This window comes from Vigna radiata, chromosome 3 (assembly GCF_000741045.1).
Source record: "Vigna radiata var. radiata cultivar VC1973A chromosome 3, Vradiata_ver6, whole genome shotgun sequence".
NCBI classification, from domain to species: domain Eukaryota; kingdom Viridiplantae; phylum Streptophyta; class Magnoliopsida; order Fabales; family Fabaceae; genus Vigna; species Vigna radiata.
This window is the reverse complement of record NC_028353.1, coordinates 8,948,199-8,969,479: the sequence shown is the minus strand read 5'-3', so window position 1 is coordinate 8,969,479 and position 21,281 is coordinate 8,948,199. Positions and strand designations below refer to the sequence as shown.

General features: G+C 32.8%; 3 protein-coding genes across 4 annotated transcripts; all 3 read left to right on the top strand.

Moving 5' to 3' along the window:
• Nucleotides 1-248: 248 nt before the first annotated feature.
• On the top strand, nucleotides 249-3,686 carry LOC106757801 (peptide chain release factor PrfB2, chloroplastic). Its single transcript, XM_014640600.2, has 7 exons — nucleotides 249-957; nucleotides 1,141-1,353; nucleotides 1,782-1,883; nucleotides 2,109-2,246; nucleotides 2,563-2,867; nucleotides 2,950-3,103; nucleotides 3,220-3,686. Exons 1-7 carry the CDS (start codon nucleotides 571-573, stop codon nucleotides 3,349-3,351), a joined length of 1,431 nt encoding a protein of 476 aa, XP_014496086.1. The 5' UTR covers nucleotides 249-570; the 3' UTR covers nucleotides 3,352-3,686.
• Nucleotides 3,687-3,829: 143 nt separating this feature from the next.
• On the top strand, nucleotides 3,830-6,264 carry LOC106756998. Of its 2 annotated transcripts, none has more exons than XM_014639584.2 (2): nucleotides 3,830-4,589; nucleotides 5,585-6,264. In XM_014639584.2, the coding sequence occupies exons 1-2, from the start codon at nucleotides 4,514-4,516 to the stop codon at nucleotides 6,136-6,138; spliced, it is 630 nt and encodes a 209-aa protein (XP_014495070.1). In that variant the 5' UTR covers nucleotides 3,830-4,513; the 3' UTR covers nucleotides 6,139-6,264. The 2 variants fall into 2 exon arrangements, with proteins under 2 accessions (XP_014495070.1, XP_022635085.1); XM_022779364.1 differs by having other exon boundaries at nucleotides 3,830-4,805.
• A 9,121-nt stretch (nucleotides 6,265-15,385) lies between these two features.
• Nucleotides 15,386-16,603, top strand: LOC106756794 (nicotianamine synthase). Its single transcript, XM_014639378.2, has one exon. The coding sequence runs from the start codon at nucleotides 15,463-15,465 to the stop codon at nucleotides 16,411-16,413; it is 951 nt and encodes a 316-aa protein (XP_014494864.1). The 5' UTR covers nucleotides 15,386-15,462; the 3' UTR covers nucleotides 16,414-16,603.
• The last annotated feature ends 4,678 nt before the right edge of the window (nucleotides 16,604-21,281 follow it).

The window sequence follows — 21,281 nt, the reverse complement described above, 5'->3', positions numbered from 1 at the left end:
TCCTCTAAAATACGGCATTGTATATACGTTGATGTTTGACTTCTTTTTTAATACAAAATCATCAAAAAATTCTTTTTCTATAATGAGTTTTAGCCACTAAACACATTTTGAAATTTGTTAAAAAACAGCCATTAAAATGTTATAATTTTTGAAAAAATTAAGCACTGCAGTAACGAGACAAAGAGATCAAATAATTAGTTTTTACAAGTGAAAAGTGGTTACCTTTTAGAAGGTATTATTAATTATACCCTGAGGTTAGTTTCTAAAAAAAGAATATTTAGAATATTTTTAGAAATACAAAAATGAGTATATCAACAAAAGAATGGGTGTAAACAACAATCATTTACTCCGAATAATTGGGCTTCCTTGACATAAATCGCTATGGTAGGCCCATAATAATGAAAATATATATCAAGGTGATAAACGGGCCAGGCCCGCTGGCATTAGCATCTTCATCGTCTTCGTAGAGTGCTCCTGAAGCTGAAAGGTGGGGTACTGTTTCTTTTCTTCTCCTCATAGACTTGTTAGTTTCAGTGTTTACATTGTTTTGTAATACACAAGGGCTACAACATGTCACGTTTACTACGAAAATCCCTTAGGACTAAGGCCTTGTCCCTGTTTCTGCACAAACACGTCGGAAACTCGTTCGAGTCGCATCACACTCTGGCTTACTCAAGCTGGTTTTGTTGTCGCCAATCATCACATTCCCTTCCACATAAACCCACTCCTTGCTTCGCTTCAAATTCGATCCCAAGTTTCAGCTTCTCTAGCGCGCTTCTCCAAATTCGCTTTTGGGCCTCTGAGGCCGCCGCCTCTGAGCCCTCAACCTCTGATGGGCTCACGGTCCAACAAATTCTGGCCAATAATTGGAACATTCTGGACGAAAACGAAGGCGATTGGAAGAGTCATGCCACCGCTATAGCTCAATCTATTGATTTGATCAAACGCCGCTTGCAGGTATATACCCTGTTTTCTCTTAAATTAACGTGCTTTTGTTTAATCACTGCTTAGTAACTTATTAAGTAGTTATGTACTAATTATTATTGATTGGACTTTGTTTTAGGGCATAAGTATGATTGTTCTGTTTTCCAATTTTTTTATCTTGGGTTGTTAGAACTTGATCGTGTGTTGTGGTGGCAGTGGGAAAAATTGAAGGTGAGGTTGGATATGTTATCATTCCAGCTGGGTAAGGAGGACCTTTGGGATGATCCGGTGCGCGCAGGTAAAATAAGCCGAGAGCATGGTTCGCTCCTGGGGAAAATGAAAGAAGTAAATGCATTGGAACAAGAATTACTTGAGCATATCGACATGATAAAGCTTGCCCGCGAAGAGAATGATGCGGATTTGGAATGGGTGGGGACTCGCTTCATCTTATCCTAGGCATGTATTCGCTTTTTTTTTTTTTTTTTTTTTTGTAATAGTCTTACATACAAAAGGCTGTCATGCTCAATAATCTAACCTGTGTTCCTTTGATTTGGTGTGCAAAGTAGAGTGGTGATAAGGAGAATAAAAGAGCTAAAAATTTAAGCCGGTGAGGACTTGGTAATTTATTGTCTCAAGAAAGAAAACTTAAGTAGACACTTTATTGTTTAACAGCATACTGCAATGTCTGAAAATCTACAGGGCTGAACGTCTTATGTAGATCTAATTTGTAGGAAACATATATTGATGTTGAAAACTAGTTTATTCTCTTTCAAGGTTCGTTGAGAAGAGTTAGATTGATCATTTCTTACTAGTACATACAGATTTATATATTCATGCATTGAGTATTCCCTTTTCAGGAATCATTGAAAGTGTTGCTTAACATGAGAAGAGATGCAAAACAGAAAGAGCTAGAGGCGTTGCTTGCTGGAGAGCAAGATTCTTGTTCTTGTTACATTGAGGTTGCTGTCATAGAATTAAAATGTTCTATTACCGCCTTGCTGTTTTTATTATTATTCATGCCCAAGCCATCAATCTAGGTCTAAGAGCATGATGTTGATATGCTGCACTATAATATATCCTAGATTCCTAACATGTTTTTCCTTATTCGTTATAAAGAAGTGAACTTGGGCTGTTGTTGTGAATCAGTGTGCCTTTTGAAGCTTACTATTATATAATTAATATAGGTTCAAGCTGGGGCTGGGGGTACGGAAAGTATGGACTGGGCATCAATGGTCATGCAGATGTATAAGTCATGGGCACAGCGGCATGGATATAAAGTAACTTTGATGGATGAAATGCCTGGTGAGATTGCAGGAATCAAGGTTCTTCTTCATACCATCTTCAGAATTATTTACTTTAAAATTATTTTGCAATTTTCCACAAAATTCTTGCATGCATGACCCATGGCCACCTCCTTCTAATGTGACTATATTATTTCTGATTTTCAACTGTCATGTTCTATGTTGCTTAATTTGGATAGCATTTAAACTACAAGCAAAATTCCCGATAGGAATCCATTTCCATTTATAGCCTCTAGTTCAACATAGCTTTTGCCTCTGACATTTCTTGCCTTATGTTATATTTTCTATTGAAGGGGATTGCTAGTTTCTGAATACATGGGTCTACTTGCTTTTTCAGCGAGCTACCATTAAAGTAGATGGTGAGTTTGCATTTGGATATGCCAAAGCAGAAATAGGTGTGCACAGGCTGGTGCGCATATCACCTTTTGATAGCAATAAGCGACGACATACTTCATTTGCTGCTGTGGCAGTGATTCCAATCCTAGGTGATGGATCTACCCATGTACAGATTAATGAATCTGATCTTCGAATCGAACGATTTCGGGCTGGTGGTCCTGGTGGCCAGCATGCCAACACAACTGAGAGCGCTGTAAGAATAGTTCATATTCCCACAGGAGTTACTGCAACTTGTCAGAACGAAAGGTAAGAAATTAGTCCTCATCATATTCACGCATTGATTGTGTTTTGTTCTTAGGTTTTGATTTTGGGTATGATTTAAAAACAGATCGCAGCATCAGAACAAGGCTTCAGCCATGGCTGTGCTTCAGTCAAGGTTAGACCAACTGGAGATGGCACGCCAAGCACAGTTGAATGCACAACATACACAGTCTCTCACTGACATAACGTGGGGCAGTCAGATTCGCAGTTATGTTCTCCATGTAAGTTGGAGATTGTACATGTCTCCCCCTTCCCATTTTTTTAGCAGTCTGTCATGATCTAGGCATTCTGTCTTAATTATAATTGTAACTAATATTATATTATGTATATAATGCAGCCTTACCGTATGGTGAAAGATCTTAGAACTAACTATGAGGTTTCAGACCCTGACTCCGTCCTTGAGGGCGATCTAGACGGATTCATCTTGAGCTATCTATCAGCTTCTTTGGATAAAGATAATGATGCTTAAATCAATCAAATTCTCAGCTCTGGCAGCATTTGCATACTCAGTGATTTTTCAGAGTCTGAGGTTAAGTCCTCTGTCCTTTCAGTAACCGTCGTTCCTCATCAAGGTTTATCCTAGAATATAAGGAAGCATATTTGGCTTCCTATACTTACCGTGACAAATGCATATCACTGAATTATGAATGTGAAAGTATGAAGCTAAAAGCATGATGTTATTTACCTTGCGGAGTCGGAATAACTTCCCAATAACCTTTGATGCAGTAAACCATGATTATTGTACTTTTAAGATTCATTTATTTACACATATGACAATAGCAGAAGGTACGTGAGATTTGCATCCTTCTTATCTCCTGGGAATATAGTAATGATTATTTTTACTGTTTTTCTCTTGCCACACTGATGAGTCTAACCGTGTTAACGGCAAGTACCTTTTGTTTATTTAATCTCAGTTGGAGGAAGTTACTTTCGACAAATTTGTAACAAATAATTCCTGCGGTGTTCTTTTTCTTTCTTTTCGATGTTTCGAAATTTTAAGTTGCAATAACATTTTTGCTAATCCTGTTCTTAGATATTACAATCACTATATCCTGTGGTTTTGGTGCTACATTATGGAAGTTTAATTGATTGAATGTAAATGATGAAGGTAAAAGCTTCTAGAAGAGAATATAACATGTGGTTGGCATTCAATAATTTTTTAAAATAAAATAAAATAAAATTATAGGCTAAAAATGAAACAATTTTAATGATATAGTGATAGAAAAAAAAATAAAACAAGGATAATTGTAAGGTTAATATAATTAAACAGAAAGTTTTAATTTAGTATTATTTTATTATTACATAAACTTTTTACAGACCCCATTAAACAAAAAATGAGACTTATATGTTATTTAGTGCATTTTACATTAATGTTGTCCTAATAATTAAGATTGGACCTAAAGCAAGCCCGCTTTAAACAGTGTAATTGGGTCGATTGGACAACCCGTTATCATTAACCTTGTACATTTCCGCAAAAGCCTTTTTCTATTGCTAGCAATAATTTACCTGAACTAATCAAGAATCTATCGTTAAGATTTTCCCTCTCTTGGAAGCTTTCATTTGAAGGTCTCTTGTTTATACTTTATAGTAATTTCCAAATAATTCGTTACATTTCGTTTTCCGTTACTGCCATGCCGTTGGCTTTCCAGAAGAAGAAAGTTCGATTTCTAACCATAGTGACTGCCATCGTTGCTTTTAGCGTCACAGGTACCGAATTTTTCATTTCCTATTCTATGTATTCTGTTTATGTGACTAAAATTGATTTTCCTTTTCTTCTTTTTCTGAAGCATTTGACATTGATGTTATCTAATTATAGACATCAATGAGATTAAAAAATGTCACAGACATCAATGAGATTCAAAAATGTATCAGACATCAATGATCATTGCATGTCTACTTTGTTCGATTGTGTAGAGAATAAAGGTAGGAAAACAGAAAAAAAATTCGGATCCCTTTATATTAATTTCATGTCAAATACTCGTAATCTTGCATCTGGCACGATTGGACAGTGAATGTTTATTGCTTACTTCGTACCAATTTTTCGTGAACAATTTGGTATCTTAATCTGGGAGAGTTTGCATAATTAGTTTTTCTTACAAATATGGATTGTGAAGTACTAAGTCTCTATAATCAGAATTCTATACTGATCAAAGTTATATTTTAATAATGAGTTTATCTTTTAGTATTGAAGAAAGTTTTAACTGATAAATATTGTTTTTACTGATAAAAATTCTTAACCAATTGTGGGGACTATCATGATTGTTCACATCAAAGGTTAGAATATTTGTGTGTTAAATTTTTGGAAAGTTTACATAATTGAGACATAATGTCTTTTTAATCATGGATTCCTTTGAGTATTATTATGTGCATGTTAATTTTATATGTGATCATTAATGTGGTGGATTTTGGAGTGATAAAGATACAATATTTGTTTGAGAAATGATTCTTTGACATATCTAAATTTTTTACATTTATTTGACATTATTCTTATTTACTTTTTACTCTCTTCTTTTTTGAAAAACTACAAAACTTTACACTTTTTGGATCATTTTACCCTTATATTCTATGTGTGTCAAGATATTATTACTCTATTTGTTTTCAACCTTAACCAGTTTCTTACTATTTACTCATCAGTAGTAACACATAATTGCTAAGGCGGAGGTTGTTGCTCATTATTTTCTAATATCCCGTTACTCCTTTAGCTAAACAATGCAGACAACTTGTTGGTGAGAATGCATCATCCCATAGTGGGAAGTTTACAATCTTAAATTGCTTTGACATGACTTCTGGAACGTTAGCATGTACAGTGAAGGAAGGTGCAAAGCTCTACTTTTACAATATCAGAGCGGCTCGTGTTGAAAAAGCAAAGCAAGGTGCAATTCAATCTGCACTTGCTGATGTTGTGAAGAAGGGATTGTCACAAAGTGCTTCTGTGAAATATGCCAAGAAAGAAGGTGAAAAGGCAGCAAAATTGGCTTCTCGTAACGCCAAACACAGATTGGGTCCTATCATCTCTTCAGGATGGGATTTTTTTGAATCTGTGTACTATGGTGGTACTTTGATGGAGGGTTTCTTTAGGGGAAGTGGCACTTTGTTTGGTACTTATGCTGGAGGCTTCCTTGGGGAGCAAAAGCTTGGGAGACTTGGTTACCTTGTCGGAAGTCACACCGGTAGTTGGTTTGGAGGTAAAGTAGGGCTAATGCTATATGATGTCGTTAATGGACTCCATTTCTTGTTGCATTCTCTTCGACTCTAGAAAGAAAAGTTTAAGTGTCTTCACCTAACTAACCAACAACAACATTAATTATGAACAAACAATATTTTCTTTTTACGTCAAACTTATTCGGTTTATGTTTTTAGATGGAAAGCTTACAATGTTTGAATCTACTTTCTACCAAAACTTCTCAAGTTAAATGAAAGTCGTAAGTTTACAACATTGTTAAATTGGATTTTCTTCAACGTTTATGCTCCAATATTATGTTTCAAAACATGCATAAATGAACAAGAAAAAATAGCACTGTATAAAGCAGGCCCAATTGTCGAACATGTTGTGCATATGTTTCACTTTATAAAATGTATTTCCTTTATATTGCATTGCATTGCTTCTCCCTTCTAACTTCTTGGTCAACCTTCGACCATATTTGTTAACATTGAATATAATGATTCTTAAGGGTAGATAATTTATCTATTAAAATGTTAAGAAATGATAGTATTTTAATAGGTTTAAACCATTTAGACGTCCCTATTTTCGTTCGGTCTTCCCACTTTGGTCCCCTTCTCTTAAACTTTCCCAATTGAGTCCTCAAAACTGCTAATTTGAAGCAATTCAGTCCCTGCCGTTAAAAATCGTTAACGGCCGTTTAAGTATGGATGACGTGGCATTATAAATAAATTTTAAATTAAAATTTATTAATAAATATTTATTTAATCAAAATTTTAGAAGGGCAAATTGGGCAGAAAGGACGCGATCTTTGTTTTTGGCAGAGGCGAAGCGAATTGGCAGGGTTGGTTCTTGTTCTAATCCGGAACCATCATCCATTCTGGGGGAGCAGAGAGTAAAGTTGGATATACAGAAAATACCAAGGGTGTTAAAGAAAGGAATCCAGATACACAATTGTCGAAGGAAAGGCAACTCAGAAAAATAAAAAAGCCAGTTTCATTTGGTGTGAGTGTTCCCCTTCGTCATTCGTCCTATGCAAATCACACTCCCTCTTTAACTTGAAACCTCTATCTGCATTTTGTTAATGATCTCCACCCCTACCTAGCGTCACCACCATCAACCCATATCTACTCCTTGATTCCTCCGCCGCTGAATGACTTCTTTTACATGTTTCTACCACTAAATATCCCCATTTTCGCCATTGTTCTCACACCATTGGTCCTGCATTTAAAAAAGGAAAACAGAGGAGACCAAAACAAATGAAACCAACCAACCCAATGAAACCCTTCAACATCACGGCCACATGTAGACTCAACCCCCCTTTCATGTTCCATTATACTTTTATTTTCCTTGTTTTCCAACATCAACAACAATATACCTCAAACAAGGAAGAACAAAATCAACCAAGCTGAACCAAATCAACAAAAAAAAAAACTTCACAAACACAACCCCATTATCATCATTAACCTCGACTTATACCGTGAAATCCCCAATGTCGTTTCCCTGTAAGAAAAAACTCAATCCGAACACCCAGGGTCAATTATAAACAAAGTCAGATAATCCTCGTTGCTCTAAAGTGTTACAATTGGGGCTTCACCACCCAATTAGCAAGTTGTGTGTGTCGGACTTGTAGAACTTGGTGGTAGCGACCACGACTTCGAAGAGAGGGGAGGGTTTTTTCCCTGCTTGCGAATGAAGGGTAACCAGCGGCGACCTTGGCCGTGACCCGTGGTGTTGGTGGTGTTTTGGCTGGTAACTCACGGCGGCTGGGCTCGCTCAAACGACGGTGACTGGTCGGATGAGGTGGTGGCGTGCGAACCGAAATGGAGGAAGGGCCTGACGTCGGGCGATCGGTGGCTCTGGCGGCTCGCGATGTCACCGGCGACACCATTGATGGCGGTCTGTGCCGGAGAAGTCGAGTGGTGAGATGGTAGCCTTGGGTTCTGCCGGCAGAGATGAGGGGCTGCTAGTGCACTGTGAGGTGAGGATGTGGAAACCCTAAAGGGGTTTCTAAGTTTCTGAATGGAAGACCACTGGGCCAAACCCAAAAGATATTCCCACTTTGCCCTTCTGATTAAATAAATATTTATTAATAAATTTTAATATAAAATTTATTTATAATGCCATGTCATCAATGCTTAAACGGTCGTTAACGATTTTTAACGGCAGGGACTGAATTGTTTCAAATTAACAGTTTTGAGAACTCAATTGGGAAAGTTTAAAAAAAGGGGATCAAAGTGGGAAGACCGAAAGGAAAATAGAAACGCCTAAATGGTTTAAACGTATTTTAATATGTAAGAGAACTCGCATTCTTTCCTCTTCTTAAATGATAAGAATTAATTACATCAGAGAGAGAGAGAAATATTAGGTCATGTTTCTTCAATATATAATGACAAGATTGACGGTTAATTCTCTTTTAATTTTTACCTCATTGGCCTAAAATAATTATGAAAATAATAATAGTGGTAGTACTAATTATTAAAATCTAATTATTTAAAATTATATATTACTAATTAATAATATTTTAACAAAATATCATGAACTTATGGTGATGCTTGATGAAAATATCACTTGTTTGATGAACAATACAAATCAAGTTTTTTTATTTCAATTAAACAGAAACAATGTTTTTTTAATCTTATACAATTTCTCATTCACATGCTACTCAAATTATATTTGCTGGAATTTAATTAGATTCAAAAACTTAACCTATCATTCAAATACCTAATCTAACTATATCAGAGTAAAACAATCACCCATTTAAACAACATCAAAATAATTCAAATAATACAAGTAGGGGCGATTTTGGTTTTAGTCTCTCTTTCAAACTAAGGTACCATTTAGTACTAAGGTACCATTTAGTACTTCAACTCTAGAAAACTCTGATTTTAGTCTTTTTTACCAAATTTTTTTAACTTTATTTGTTGTTTCAAATGCGTTTCTCAGTTAGCATTGAAGCAAAAATGTGTCAAACAGTGTAAACAATCCAAATGCTATAATGAAACGTGCTTGAAACAACAAATAAAGTTAAAAAAATTTGATAAAAAGGACTAAAACAAGAGTTTTCTAAAGTTGAACGACTAAATTATACCTTAATTTGAAAGAGAGACTAAAACCAAAATTGCTCCAAAATATAGAGACTAAAAATATATTTAACCCAAAAATACCAGTGAAACGAGCAAACGAAAGTTGAGCGAGAAATTCCAATTGTGAAGCATTAGAGAAGTCCATCGCATTGATAAACGAAAAATCAATTAAAAAATATAATGGTGATTCTCCTTGTTCAAGCCATCACGTAAGTGGCAACAAGATTGTTTAAGTTAACTTTCAAGTACTATGCACGTTCTTAATGGAAAAGAAAAACTTCGTTTGAGTGATAAATAACGTTCAAGTGGTGTGATTAAGCTTAACACAAAAGTAAGATTTTAGCTCAACCCTCAAACGCACAGTCAACAAAAGAATAATGATCTACAAATCTATAAATAAGAATAAAAACTTAATATATATATATATATATATATATATATATATATATATGAATTATAATATGTCATTATCTTGAAATTGAATATATCCTCTTTTCTTAATTATAAACTAGTATATTTAAAGATAAAAAATTAGCAAATAAGTTACTTTGAATTATACACACATGTATTTAAATAAATTTGTTTGTGAATAATATCGATTCGCTGGTGAACGTCACTGTAGTTTGGAAATCACTCTGCTCCTTAAAAAAAATCTCCACAGTTGAAAGCCGAGAAGTCTCTCCCTCCTTCGTCCAACGTGCATATCCGCTCCTCCTTAGCACTCTATAGCTACAGGGCATGCACCTTCATGGGTTCATACATGCAAGATATTATCTATTATAATTATGGAATCTGTGATGCTGAGAGAAAGTATTTGAAAGCTCTACGTATAATTTTTGGTGAGAGGTTGCGTGGGTAGTCGATGAAAGGAACGAATGAAGCAGAAGCAGTGTGGCGTGGCTGCTTCTGCCACACGCTTTCTTGTGGCTGCCACACATCTCTGTGTATAAAACAAATAATGAAGTATATTTGACTTTGTTCATGCCCCCACCAACCGAAAGCTACCTCAACTCACCAATCACACTAAAAAAGCATTTGCACTATTCCTCTTTAGTTTCAGCGTCGAGTTATCGCATTTGGTGCCGTTACAGTGGAATTGGAAGTGGCCAATTTGGCAGCCATAACATTTTTAAAATACCAATAAAGCATTTGCACTATTCCATGCACATTCTCAAACCCTATTCCTACCCCAGACATCTATATCTGATGTCTATATCTGAGGAGCCACTTCCTTCAGTTTTCAATTTCTCACCCACAAAGGTCCCCAAAACCCATGGACGGCTGGGGAAGAATATATAACCATCATGCATCACTAATCATCTACTTTGAATTTCCATCCAATCTATAATATGAAAATTACTACGCTGTCAATTATGCTATTGCTAATTCGATTTTTATTATTTTATTATAAAGTGTTGCATGCGTCATTCGTTGTTTAAAGTAAAAGAGAAAAAACCATTTCTTTATTTCGTGTAAGGAAGGCAATATGAGAGAAACTAATCTTCAACCGTACAAGGCAAAGCGTTATTAATGAAAATTGCTTGCACGAAATAAAGGGAATGAAAACGTCTCATTCGCACCATTCAAATGGAGGGGGAAAAGCGAAGGAATCCAGATTACGATAAATTAATATATTAATATTTTGCATCATAATGTCAACATTATCAGATTCATATATTTTTTTTGTTAGTGCCCATACTGTGTCCTTACAGCGTTCGTAACGACATTTTCTGTATAAGTGCCAAAAATATTGACAAGAAATGAAAAAAAAAAAAAGTAATGAAAACCCTAAATATCTTAAAGTGTAGAATAGGTAATTTTAGGTTTATTATTTATTTATTTTTGCAATGGCATCCAACTTATGGCATGGTTACTCATTACAAGGATATGGGATATGGGCATATTAACCCTAAATATCTTAAAGGTAACACAAATAAACTCAAAACAAGGTTTCATCTGAAACGGGAATAAATTCGATTAGCTACTTGGGAACATCTCCATGATTCAAATTACAACAATTCTGGAGAAATGCAAGTTGAATGGAATCAAACTACAACTAACTGCTGAAGACTAAGATAACATTTATATAAGGGTTTACTAATGGATCTTATAAAAATAATTTATAACTTTTTAATTTTATAACGTTTTATTTTAAAACCTTAAGGCTTTTTTTTTTTCCTACTGAATTCAAATTTAATATTTATCTTATGAACACATTTTATATGAATCAAATCAAGTGATCGAGTAAAAGAAAACATCGACACTTAAAAAAAATGCCAATCATGGCACGCGTGTCCAACAAATGAAAGAAGACACAAAATTCGATTATCACACGACAAACTTAAAAAGCCAGAAATTTAATAGTATAAAGTTATCAAGCTAAGATGCAAGCATTCTATAGGAATATGGCAAAATTAAAGACAGGTAAAAAGGGAAAAGAATATTAAAGTTTTTTTTTATTTATTTATCTTGCATATTATTGTGCATGATAACTTTTTAATTTTAATATTAGTTGATTTAAAAATCATGCAAAAATAACACTTATGAATTCATTGCATTAATTATAATGAAAAGTAATTCAACTCAGAGTTTGAAGTATTTTTCACATTATGGGTTGCTCTAAAATCTGGAACCGATATATTAATTCTTCAATAAGATATCATGATTTTTATGAATCAACATAACGGAGCTCTTTGGTACAATATATTCTTTTAGAATTTATGAAATTTGATTTTCAACTTCTTTTATTTAAAAAAAAATGAATGTTTACAACAACTCGCATACACTATTCAATCAATATTTGAATTTCAACTATTACTCAAGATTTTAAATTATTTTATCCAATATATATTTTTAGACTTAAGTAACTTCGAAGTTTCCACAAACTTGGGTATTTCGGTAATTTTGATTAAATTTTGTGTATTTAAATTTTTTATATTTTTTGATTTGTTGTTTAATTTGTTTTATTATATGAGTGATGTGACACGACGAGGACGGGGAGTGATCGCCGGTGCAAGAGGCATGGACAAGGAGCGGCTCCTAGCAGGTTTCTAGTGGAAGGGACACATGGACGAATCGAACATACACCAGAATGAGAGGGATCTAGAGACTGTATAGGTATGAGACTATATATACAGTTGAAAGATAACTTAAAGGAATTGATTTGACTACTCATATAAACAAATGCATTTGTTTTTTGGTAGCCTAACCCATAAGAACTTCATGGTTAAGCGTGCTTAGCCTAGAGTAATTATGGGATGGGTGACCTTCCGGAAAGTTTTCTCGAAAAATGTATGAGTGAGGACAAAACACACTGAAAAGTCTCGTGTAGATGTGTGAGAGCAGTCAGCAGTCCATTCCTATCATTTTAATCGGGTCTATAGGCTAATATATGTGATAAAGTTTTGCTATCAATATTAAACAATATTATAGCTAATGTACCAAATCCTATCATCATTTAATGTGCCAAAGTCAGAGATAAGTGTTAATGGTAATTAAATAGGTGTTCATATAAAGGTGATGCAATAAGAAATGTTCATTACCTTACAACGTGTAAAAAATGGTTTAATAACTTTACATAAAAATTAGACATTATACTTTAAAATAAAAAGTACTTTGAATATTTTATTTTGACTAATTATTGAAAAAAATTGTTAGTATACAAAATTTTACATTTCTTAACTTATGATGATAAGTAACATGACGAGATAAAATATTAAAAAAAATTAAACAACATAATTAATTCAATTGAATTAAAAAAATAGAAACTCTATTATAGGACACTATTTTACGTTAGAATTTTTTCTATTAATATATATTTTTCATTATTGCATAGTTTGTGTTACTTTTATTTTCTTATTTGATAGTTTTAACCATTAGATTTTAAAAACTGATGAAAATAATTATGTTAAAATTACTCTTTAATTCTTTTTCTACTTATTTGTATTTTTTGGGGAAAAAAAATACTTTAAATGATTGTGTAACCCTTAAATATCTATTATATATGTTTTGTTTAAGGCTAATCCATAATGGATGAACAAATTGAAGATGATGGATGAAAGAAAACTTGGATGAGTTTTCTCTGAATTATTTTAGGGGGAAAAGATGAAAAAAAAAATTGAAATAAGTTTCTTTATAAATTAAAATTAACAAGTAAAATAATAAAAAATTTAGACCTCTCAAGAAAATGTCTACAAATTAATCTATACATAAATTATAAAATTAACAAGTAAAGAAATACAAATTTAGAGAAGTCAAGAAAACTTCTACAAATTAATCTACACAGATTACCTTGTTGGAGAATTAATTTTTTTGTTTTGTGTGATAAGGAATTTATTTAAAATCCCATCATCCAACATGCTCTTAAAAGTAGATGGGCTAGCTAATTCAATTTGGTTTGTTTAGTAATAATTGAACAAACAAATAAATATAAACTAACATCGTGTTATTTTCTCCCATCTTTATAACATGTACTATATAGTAATATGATATAGTGTATTTATATTTTATGCTCAAATGATAATATTTTTTTCACTAAAATTATATTTAAAAAAATTGTATACGTATTAAGCAATAAATTATATTAAAAGGTATTATATTTAACCAAATAAAATACTAATATCTTTATTAAAATAACAACTTTGAAATATCCTTAATATGCGCATGCATGTGTGCGTTATTTTTTATTGTTAAAAACATATAGAGGGTGGTAACTATCACTTACCGCTGCCATTGCCTATAGTCGTCTTTCGTACAAGTTAACTCAAGATGATTGTAATAATCTATTGAAAATGTCTTGTCATGAAGACGCAATCACTTTGCATATGAAACAAAAACTCTTCCTACAGCGATGATAATCGAATGAGAAGAGCAAGAACTCTATATGATAGTTGCTGTATCTGACAATTTTTGTCCCTATTGATGGAAATCATCATCAAAAATCGAATTTAAAGTATTCAAGATTTTCTTTGACATTTTTAAAATATAACAGACCATTTAAAGATATAGACAGAGTTTACTAGCATAATTTGATCATTTATAAAAAAAAATATATTAATTCTTTCTTTTATGTTACCAATCAACAATGATAGAGACAATATATATTTATTATAAAGAAAATTAATATGATTTTGAGTGTTTATAATGACAACCATACATGTAGTCAAACTTTTATAAGGGGATGGATTCCTTGTAATGAACCAAAATGCAACCGTGACAGTGTGAAAACAAAAACATTTTGGAATCATAGACTGAGTCACTTATCGAAACTGTACCTCTCCATACCCTACCCATACTTTTATTTATTTATTTTGACACACTTATAAGAGTATATGTTATTTATTTATAGTAATGAGTAATTTAAATCTTTTACTGATAAAAAAATGTCTGCATACAAAATGTTGTTTAATAGTCCTCAAAATCATGACATAATCGTGAGAAGGATGAGAAAATAAATTATAAATCTACTTCAAAAATGTCAAATGCTTTCAAAAATTGTTTACTATTGATGATGGCTTGTACAAAAATAAATATACAAGAAAAAGTACTTACTCAATTTAAACTATTTCCTTGTCTCTTTTTTTTTTAAGTTTTGGACATGGAACCTTTGAGATTTGACACAACTAAATACAACAGTGCTATGTTGTTAATGTTATCTTTCAATCTTATCTAAAATTTTCTGAAGTCTTGAGTGAACATACAAATTTATGTAGTCTGAAGAGTTTTCTCTTAAAATTTAGTTTGGAAAGTGCATTGTATTTTTGTCATTATTCCCCATCCCTGTCGCGGTATGGAAAGGTTCAAAACAGCATACTTGCATTTGATTTAAATATTTTCTTTTGCATATCTTCTCTCTTTTTTGGCCTATCCTCTTAATTATAGGAAACAAGAAGAAGAGTATAAGTTGCTGCGGCACTGCCTTATTATTGAAATATAGATAAGACCATATAGGTCTTAGAAGTTGTTTCCAGTTTCAACTGAAGTGTTACCCTATCTTATATATCTGCTGAAGATATAAACAAAAATTACATAGTAAAAAAACTGAAGAAAACTAGGAAGGCATTTTTACAGGTGATTATTTACAGGCATATTTTATAAAAGATATGAGTTCATGTTTACAAGACCTATAAAATGGGAATGATAATGTTGAGAAAAATGATAGAGGTGGTGGCATAACAATATCCGAAAAATAGAATAAAAAAGCAAGGCAATTCCAAAGGGTGAAGTGAGTGGAGCCCACAGTTGGGCTTAAATATGATCACCCCATTGAGCTTTTGCAAAGGGTGAGATTGAGTCTTCCCATAACACAGCATCACAATAACCTCATAGTGTCGACATGGTTTGCGAGGAAGAATTGCTGATTGAAAAAGTCTGCGGGCTGTATGAACAAATCTCGAGCCTCGAGAGTCTGAAACCTTGCAAAAATGTCGACATGCTTTTCACCCAACTAGTCCTCACATGCATACCCCCCAGCCCAATAGATGTCACAAACCTAAACAAAAACGTGCAAGAGATTAGATCTCACCTTATAAAACTCTGTGGTGAAGCCGAAGGCCATTTAGAGACCCACTACTCAACTCTCCTAGGTTCATACGACAACCCTCTTCAAAACCTTCATATTTTTCCTTATTATTCAAACTACCTCAAACTTGGTCTCCTTGAGTTCACTATCCTCACCCAGCACTGCACCCATGTCCCCAGCAAAATCGCCTTCGTGGGTTCTGGACCCCTCCCTCTCACCTCGATTGTGTTGGCATCCAACCACTTACCCTCCACCACATTTCACAACTATGACATGGATCCTTTAGCCAATTCCAACGCTATGCGCTTGGTTTCCTCTCACCCTGACTTGTCCAACCGCATGGTTTTTCACACCACTGACATATTGGATGTGTCCAACGCTTTGAAGGAGTACGAGGTTGTTTACTTGGCAGCACTTGTGGGCATGGACAAGGAGGGCAAAAACCGCATCATCGATCACTTGGCCAAGCACATGAACCCTGGAGCACTTCTCATGCTAAGGAGCGCTCATGGGGCAAGGGCTTTTCTCTACCCTGTCATTGAGCCTTGCGATCTTCGAGGCTTTGAGGTCCTCACCGTGTTCCACCCCACCGATGAGGTCATCAACTCCGTTCTCATAGCACGTAAATATCCTGTCCCTATGCACTCACTGGATCAAGGCCTTGCTTCCAAGATCCTTCCCAACAAATGTTCCGAGATTCAAGCCTTCAACCCCCTCAACCATGGGAACATGATCGAGGAATTTGCTATTGAGGAACAGCTCTAGTCAACCAACTAATTTCATGTTATCTAAGATGAAGATTGGGTCATGTGGTATAGCAACTAAGTTACTTACTTAATATTTTCACTTATGTCCCACTGTTTTGTATCTCATCCACCAAAACTTAAGTGTTTTACATATTGTTGTTCTTGAATTTGCAATAAATTATATGAAAGAGATTCTGTGTTTTAGATCTTATCTTCCTCAACCGACCCATAACCACATGCATGCTAGCATACTATCTTTACGCTTTCCTCTATACTTTTTTGCTCATCTTCATATTCTAATTAAGGAAAATTAACATGCGTATGTAACGGCGTGCATTGATATCAAAGGATGCTCATGGAATTGCTACAGGAGCTGCTTAGCTTGGGGTTAGTCTTGTTTAAACTTTACTTAAATTAATTTTGAATCTGCTGGTGAGTTTGAAATGTACATTTAATTTAATCTGAATCACTTCAAAAGACATTGAACTGCTGGAATAGTAGTTTAGAGTGTGATTGAATAGCTATTCTCATAACTTTTCAAGGCGTTCAAACAGAAAAGTTTCTCTCTTGATATATGGATTCGATGAACTGACACCAGAATGCCAGCTTGAACGTAAATTCAAACACACAATTAATATTAGTTTGATTTAAAATATGATGGAAACTAGTGAAAGTGGTCACAATTTGAAAAACTTGGGATTATTTTCAAGTATTTGATGTTGTTCTGGATTCTACCATTCATGATGTAAGAATTGATATGACCTGGACTAATTTTTTTAGAGCTTTCTGTTTCTTCTTTATATGTATTTCAATCACAAAACAGTACAGTGAAATTAATTTTGAATCATTAAAATTGATTGAAATATGTGTAAACTAATAGAACGAAAGTAGTTTACTTGAAAGCATGAAATATGTTGTTTTTAAGATACAGGCATTTTCTTCATGAAAATGTGACATATGCCGGACTTAAACATCAAAATATTCAAATGAAATAACTCCATTGCAGTCCCTGGTTTGAAAATTGATTTCCTAACTTTAAATTGAATTAATTGGTGGTTAATTGTACTAGATTCTTAGCTAATTTTTTTCTCTTCTGAATATCACAGAGCTGTTGTGGCTGCGCATTTACTTATTATCCACTAAATCGCAATCACTCAAAAAGAGAAGTCCTAAAAAATTCCTCTCTTTGGTATTAGCAGACATATTGGCTTTCAAATCAAAGATTACTTTGCTTTTAAAGGATGCCAACTTATCTGCCTTTTTCCTAGATCTATCAATGTTTGTCTTTGGTCTAATACTTACATATGCTGATGATGACATGTTGAGATACCACTTTGTCTTTGACCTCAGAAAAGTTGAAGAGAGTAAAAGATATACAAGCATATATCTTCACATCGCTGTACCTGATCACTAATTACCCAAGCATATATTCATAATTAAGATGCGAATTAATGCTTTTTTCTGTGGTGGTGGGAGTGGGGTGACTGCAATAAGTTTGAATATAATCATAATCTCACGGATTACTCGATTCATTCACTATTAGTCTTACACTAATGATGATCTATGATGTCAATGCTAATTGAAAGGAAAATCAACGAAGAAAATGGAAAGACAGAACATTTATTGGGTATTAATCTTGTATGCCTTTAGTTTATCAGAAGACAATTCTGAAAGTTATTATTTTTGTTACTGTCTCCTTTTGTCTGTTTGGTCTATTAATTAGTAGAATCAGATATACGATCCCTAATTTAGTTGTTCATATTGGCCCATATACTTCACAGGTGAATCTTGATGATATTTTCTCAGTTTGCCCCTTTTTAACAAAAATCTAGCCATCTGATGGCAATTTTTTTTTTTATGTCAATGCTAAAAACAAAACTTTCAGCACTTCCATATAGATATGTGAAAACTTCTGATATAAGTTTAAAAATTATTATTAATGTTTCATTGCTTCACATATACATAGTCAACCTTTGATGAAAAGTGACATGGTTGTGCCAATATGTGAAATATATAGTTGTACAGTTTCATTTAAATTAAAAGAGTTGTTTTGTTTTTATATTTAAAATAAAGAGTTCTATTCATTCATTTTTATCAGTTGCTTTTTTGTTCCATTTAGAGAGTCGTGTGGATTCACTCCAATAGATATATAAACATCGTTTTGTGCAAATAAGTGTAAAACGTGTAAATCAAAGAATATGTTCTTGTATAAGGACAAAAATTCATGAAAAGAAATAAAGTCACTCTAAGATACCGTGTGAAATTATATGACAAGTCATTTAAAATATAACAATAACTCATATAAGAAGTGTAAAAATTTTTAGGGTTAGAGCAACCTAGTTAGGGTTTCAATTGGGTTTGGGAGAGTGACGCATGTTTCCTTGAGAATTAACCTCTCCTCTGTCTTTGGAAACCTTTCCACCAATTTCATTTCTATCACTATTCTTCCTTGTTCGACAAACATCTCCTGCATTCCTCCTCCATAAACATGCAAGAGACAGAAGGATCTCCATCACAATGATTTATTCTATAAAACATTTATAATATTTTATTATAAAGGATATTTCGTCAATATAAAATTTTAAAATAACTTGGAATTTTAAAATTTTATAACAATATCTTGATTACTTAAACCTGTCACTTTCTTTTATAAATTTCTCTTTATTTGATGAATTATATTGATTTTAGGGTTAATCACCTCTTTTCTTATCATATTCATTATTTCAGTCACTTTTTTTTCACTATGATATATACACCAATTAAAAAGGATGATGATATATTTTAACACCATTTTTTGACACTGCATACGTGTCAAAATGTGGTTGGACGATTTCAAATTAAAAAAACAAACTTTGACTTTTCTTTTCCAAATATACCCCTACCTCAACTTTTTTTAATTTGAAATCGTCCAATCACATTTTGACACGTGTGCAGTGTCAAAAAATGGTGTTAAAATATCATTTTCCAATTAAAAATTATTTAACCGAGGTAGATTTCGATGTTGTATGATGCTTTTATATTGTAATTGGTTGATGGAACTACATAAGTTGTATGAACTATATCACTTGTTAGAGTAGTATCATTTTTCTGACAGTGAGAAATACATCTTTTTTTTTTTTTTTTTTTGTCTTTTCCATCCCAACTACCCAAATAGAAACCAAAGCAAACTAACAAGCTACCATCAACCATAATCCAAAACCTAGTTGAACCAAAATTCCATATGCAAATTAGATATAAGGATATTTCAAACAAAGTTCATCATAAGAGAGAGATCCAATGAGAAAAGTGAGAGAGAGCAAATAAAGAGAGAAAGAAAATGATGACACAAGTATACAAAGACGATGTTACTTAAACTGATAAAACTAAAAGGATTTTATTTAATAATAAAATGAGAGATGAACAATGGTGGTATGACGACAAAGGAGAACAACTCTAGTAGCAGTGAGTGGAGGAAGAGAAAACTAGATTACAAAGCTAAAAAAATAAGAAATATATATATTACACATATGTAGAGTATTTACTTTAACTATTATATGGTTTATATTTTATTTTAATTTGTATTAAAATATTTTAAATAATAAGAAGAATATATATAATTAGCTACAAAAAAATAATGATATAGTTAAATATAAAAGTATTTCTGTCTGAATTTCCCTTCACATCTAACATAAATGGTTAATTTTGTTCAACTCGCGTAAGAAAAATAACTTAACTAAAACATTATTTTTAAAAATTTTAGTTTATAAAAATTATGTTTTCAGACTTTTAACTAATTTATTAATTGGTTTTGGTCAACTATAGCCCATGAACTACTGAAATGAACTTATTTACGGGAATAATTTAATTTTGTTATTATTTAATTATTTTGTCAAGCGATTAAAAACAATAAAAACAAGTGCACAATCATTAATTCTAAGAGATTACTCACTTAGAAAAACTTTTCTTCAAGTAATTTAGTAATGTGACGATTTCTAATATACCAGATCATTTTGTACGTCGAGAAGTTACAACAACTCTCACGGCGAATTGATAAGAAAATAAAAAATAAATAAATAAATAGTCCTTTCTTTTTAAAACAACTTATATTCAATACATGTTGAGATATATTAACCATAATATATAATAAATAAATTACTTGCTGAAATAAACTCACTAAATACTCTTATTCGTTACAAATACATTACTTGTAAACTATTAGTTGTGTAGTTGAAAGTTGATATACAGGCACAAATATCCCCTGTTCTATCTAATTATTTGAGATTAATGCCTTTTGTAACAATTAACTAAGATCAATTTAGCAACTGAACACAAAACGAAGGTGCCTAAATTTCGAACTATAGTAGGTAGACAACCATCTGTTTGATGATCTCAATGTAAACATGTCCATAGAAATTCAAGAAATGGGTTGCAACTTCTCTTCATCGATTGTCCTACTTCTATGGTTTTTAAAAGTGAGGTCTAAAACGTGATTGTAAATCTGATTACTGGATTGGGCTTGGGCCTCACTTTTTACCAAAATAGTAAAAGCCTACTAAAAGGGTGTTGTTTCCTACACCTCCCCAAGTGGGACTTGTATCTCTCCATTAATTTAATTTATTTCAAAAATATTCTACACCTCTCCATTATTTTCTTTATTCCAAAATACCCTACACCTCCCCACTATCCTTAACCATCTTTCTCTTTCTCTCTCTACATTAATGGAACATTTACGTGGTTTAGATTTGAATTTGTAACATACTACAAAATATAAAATTCAGACTGAAACTTCAATAGTAGTACTTCTACCATTTCCATTTTATAAAATTAAAAATTAGATGCAAATACAAAATAATAAATATAATAATATTAATAGTAAATAATGATATATTATTATTATTATTATATACT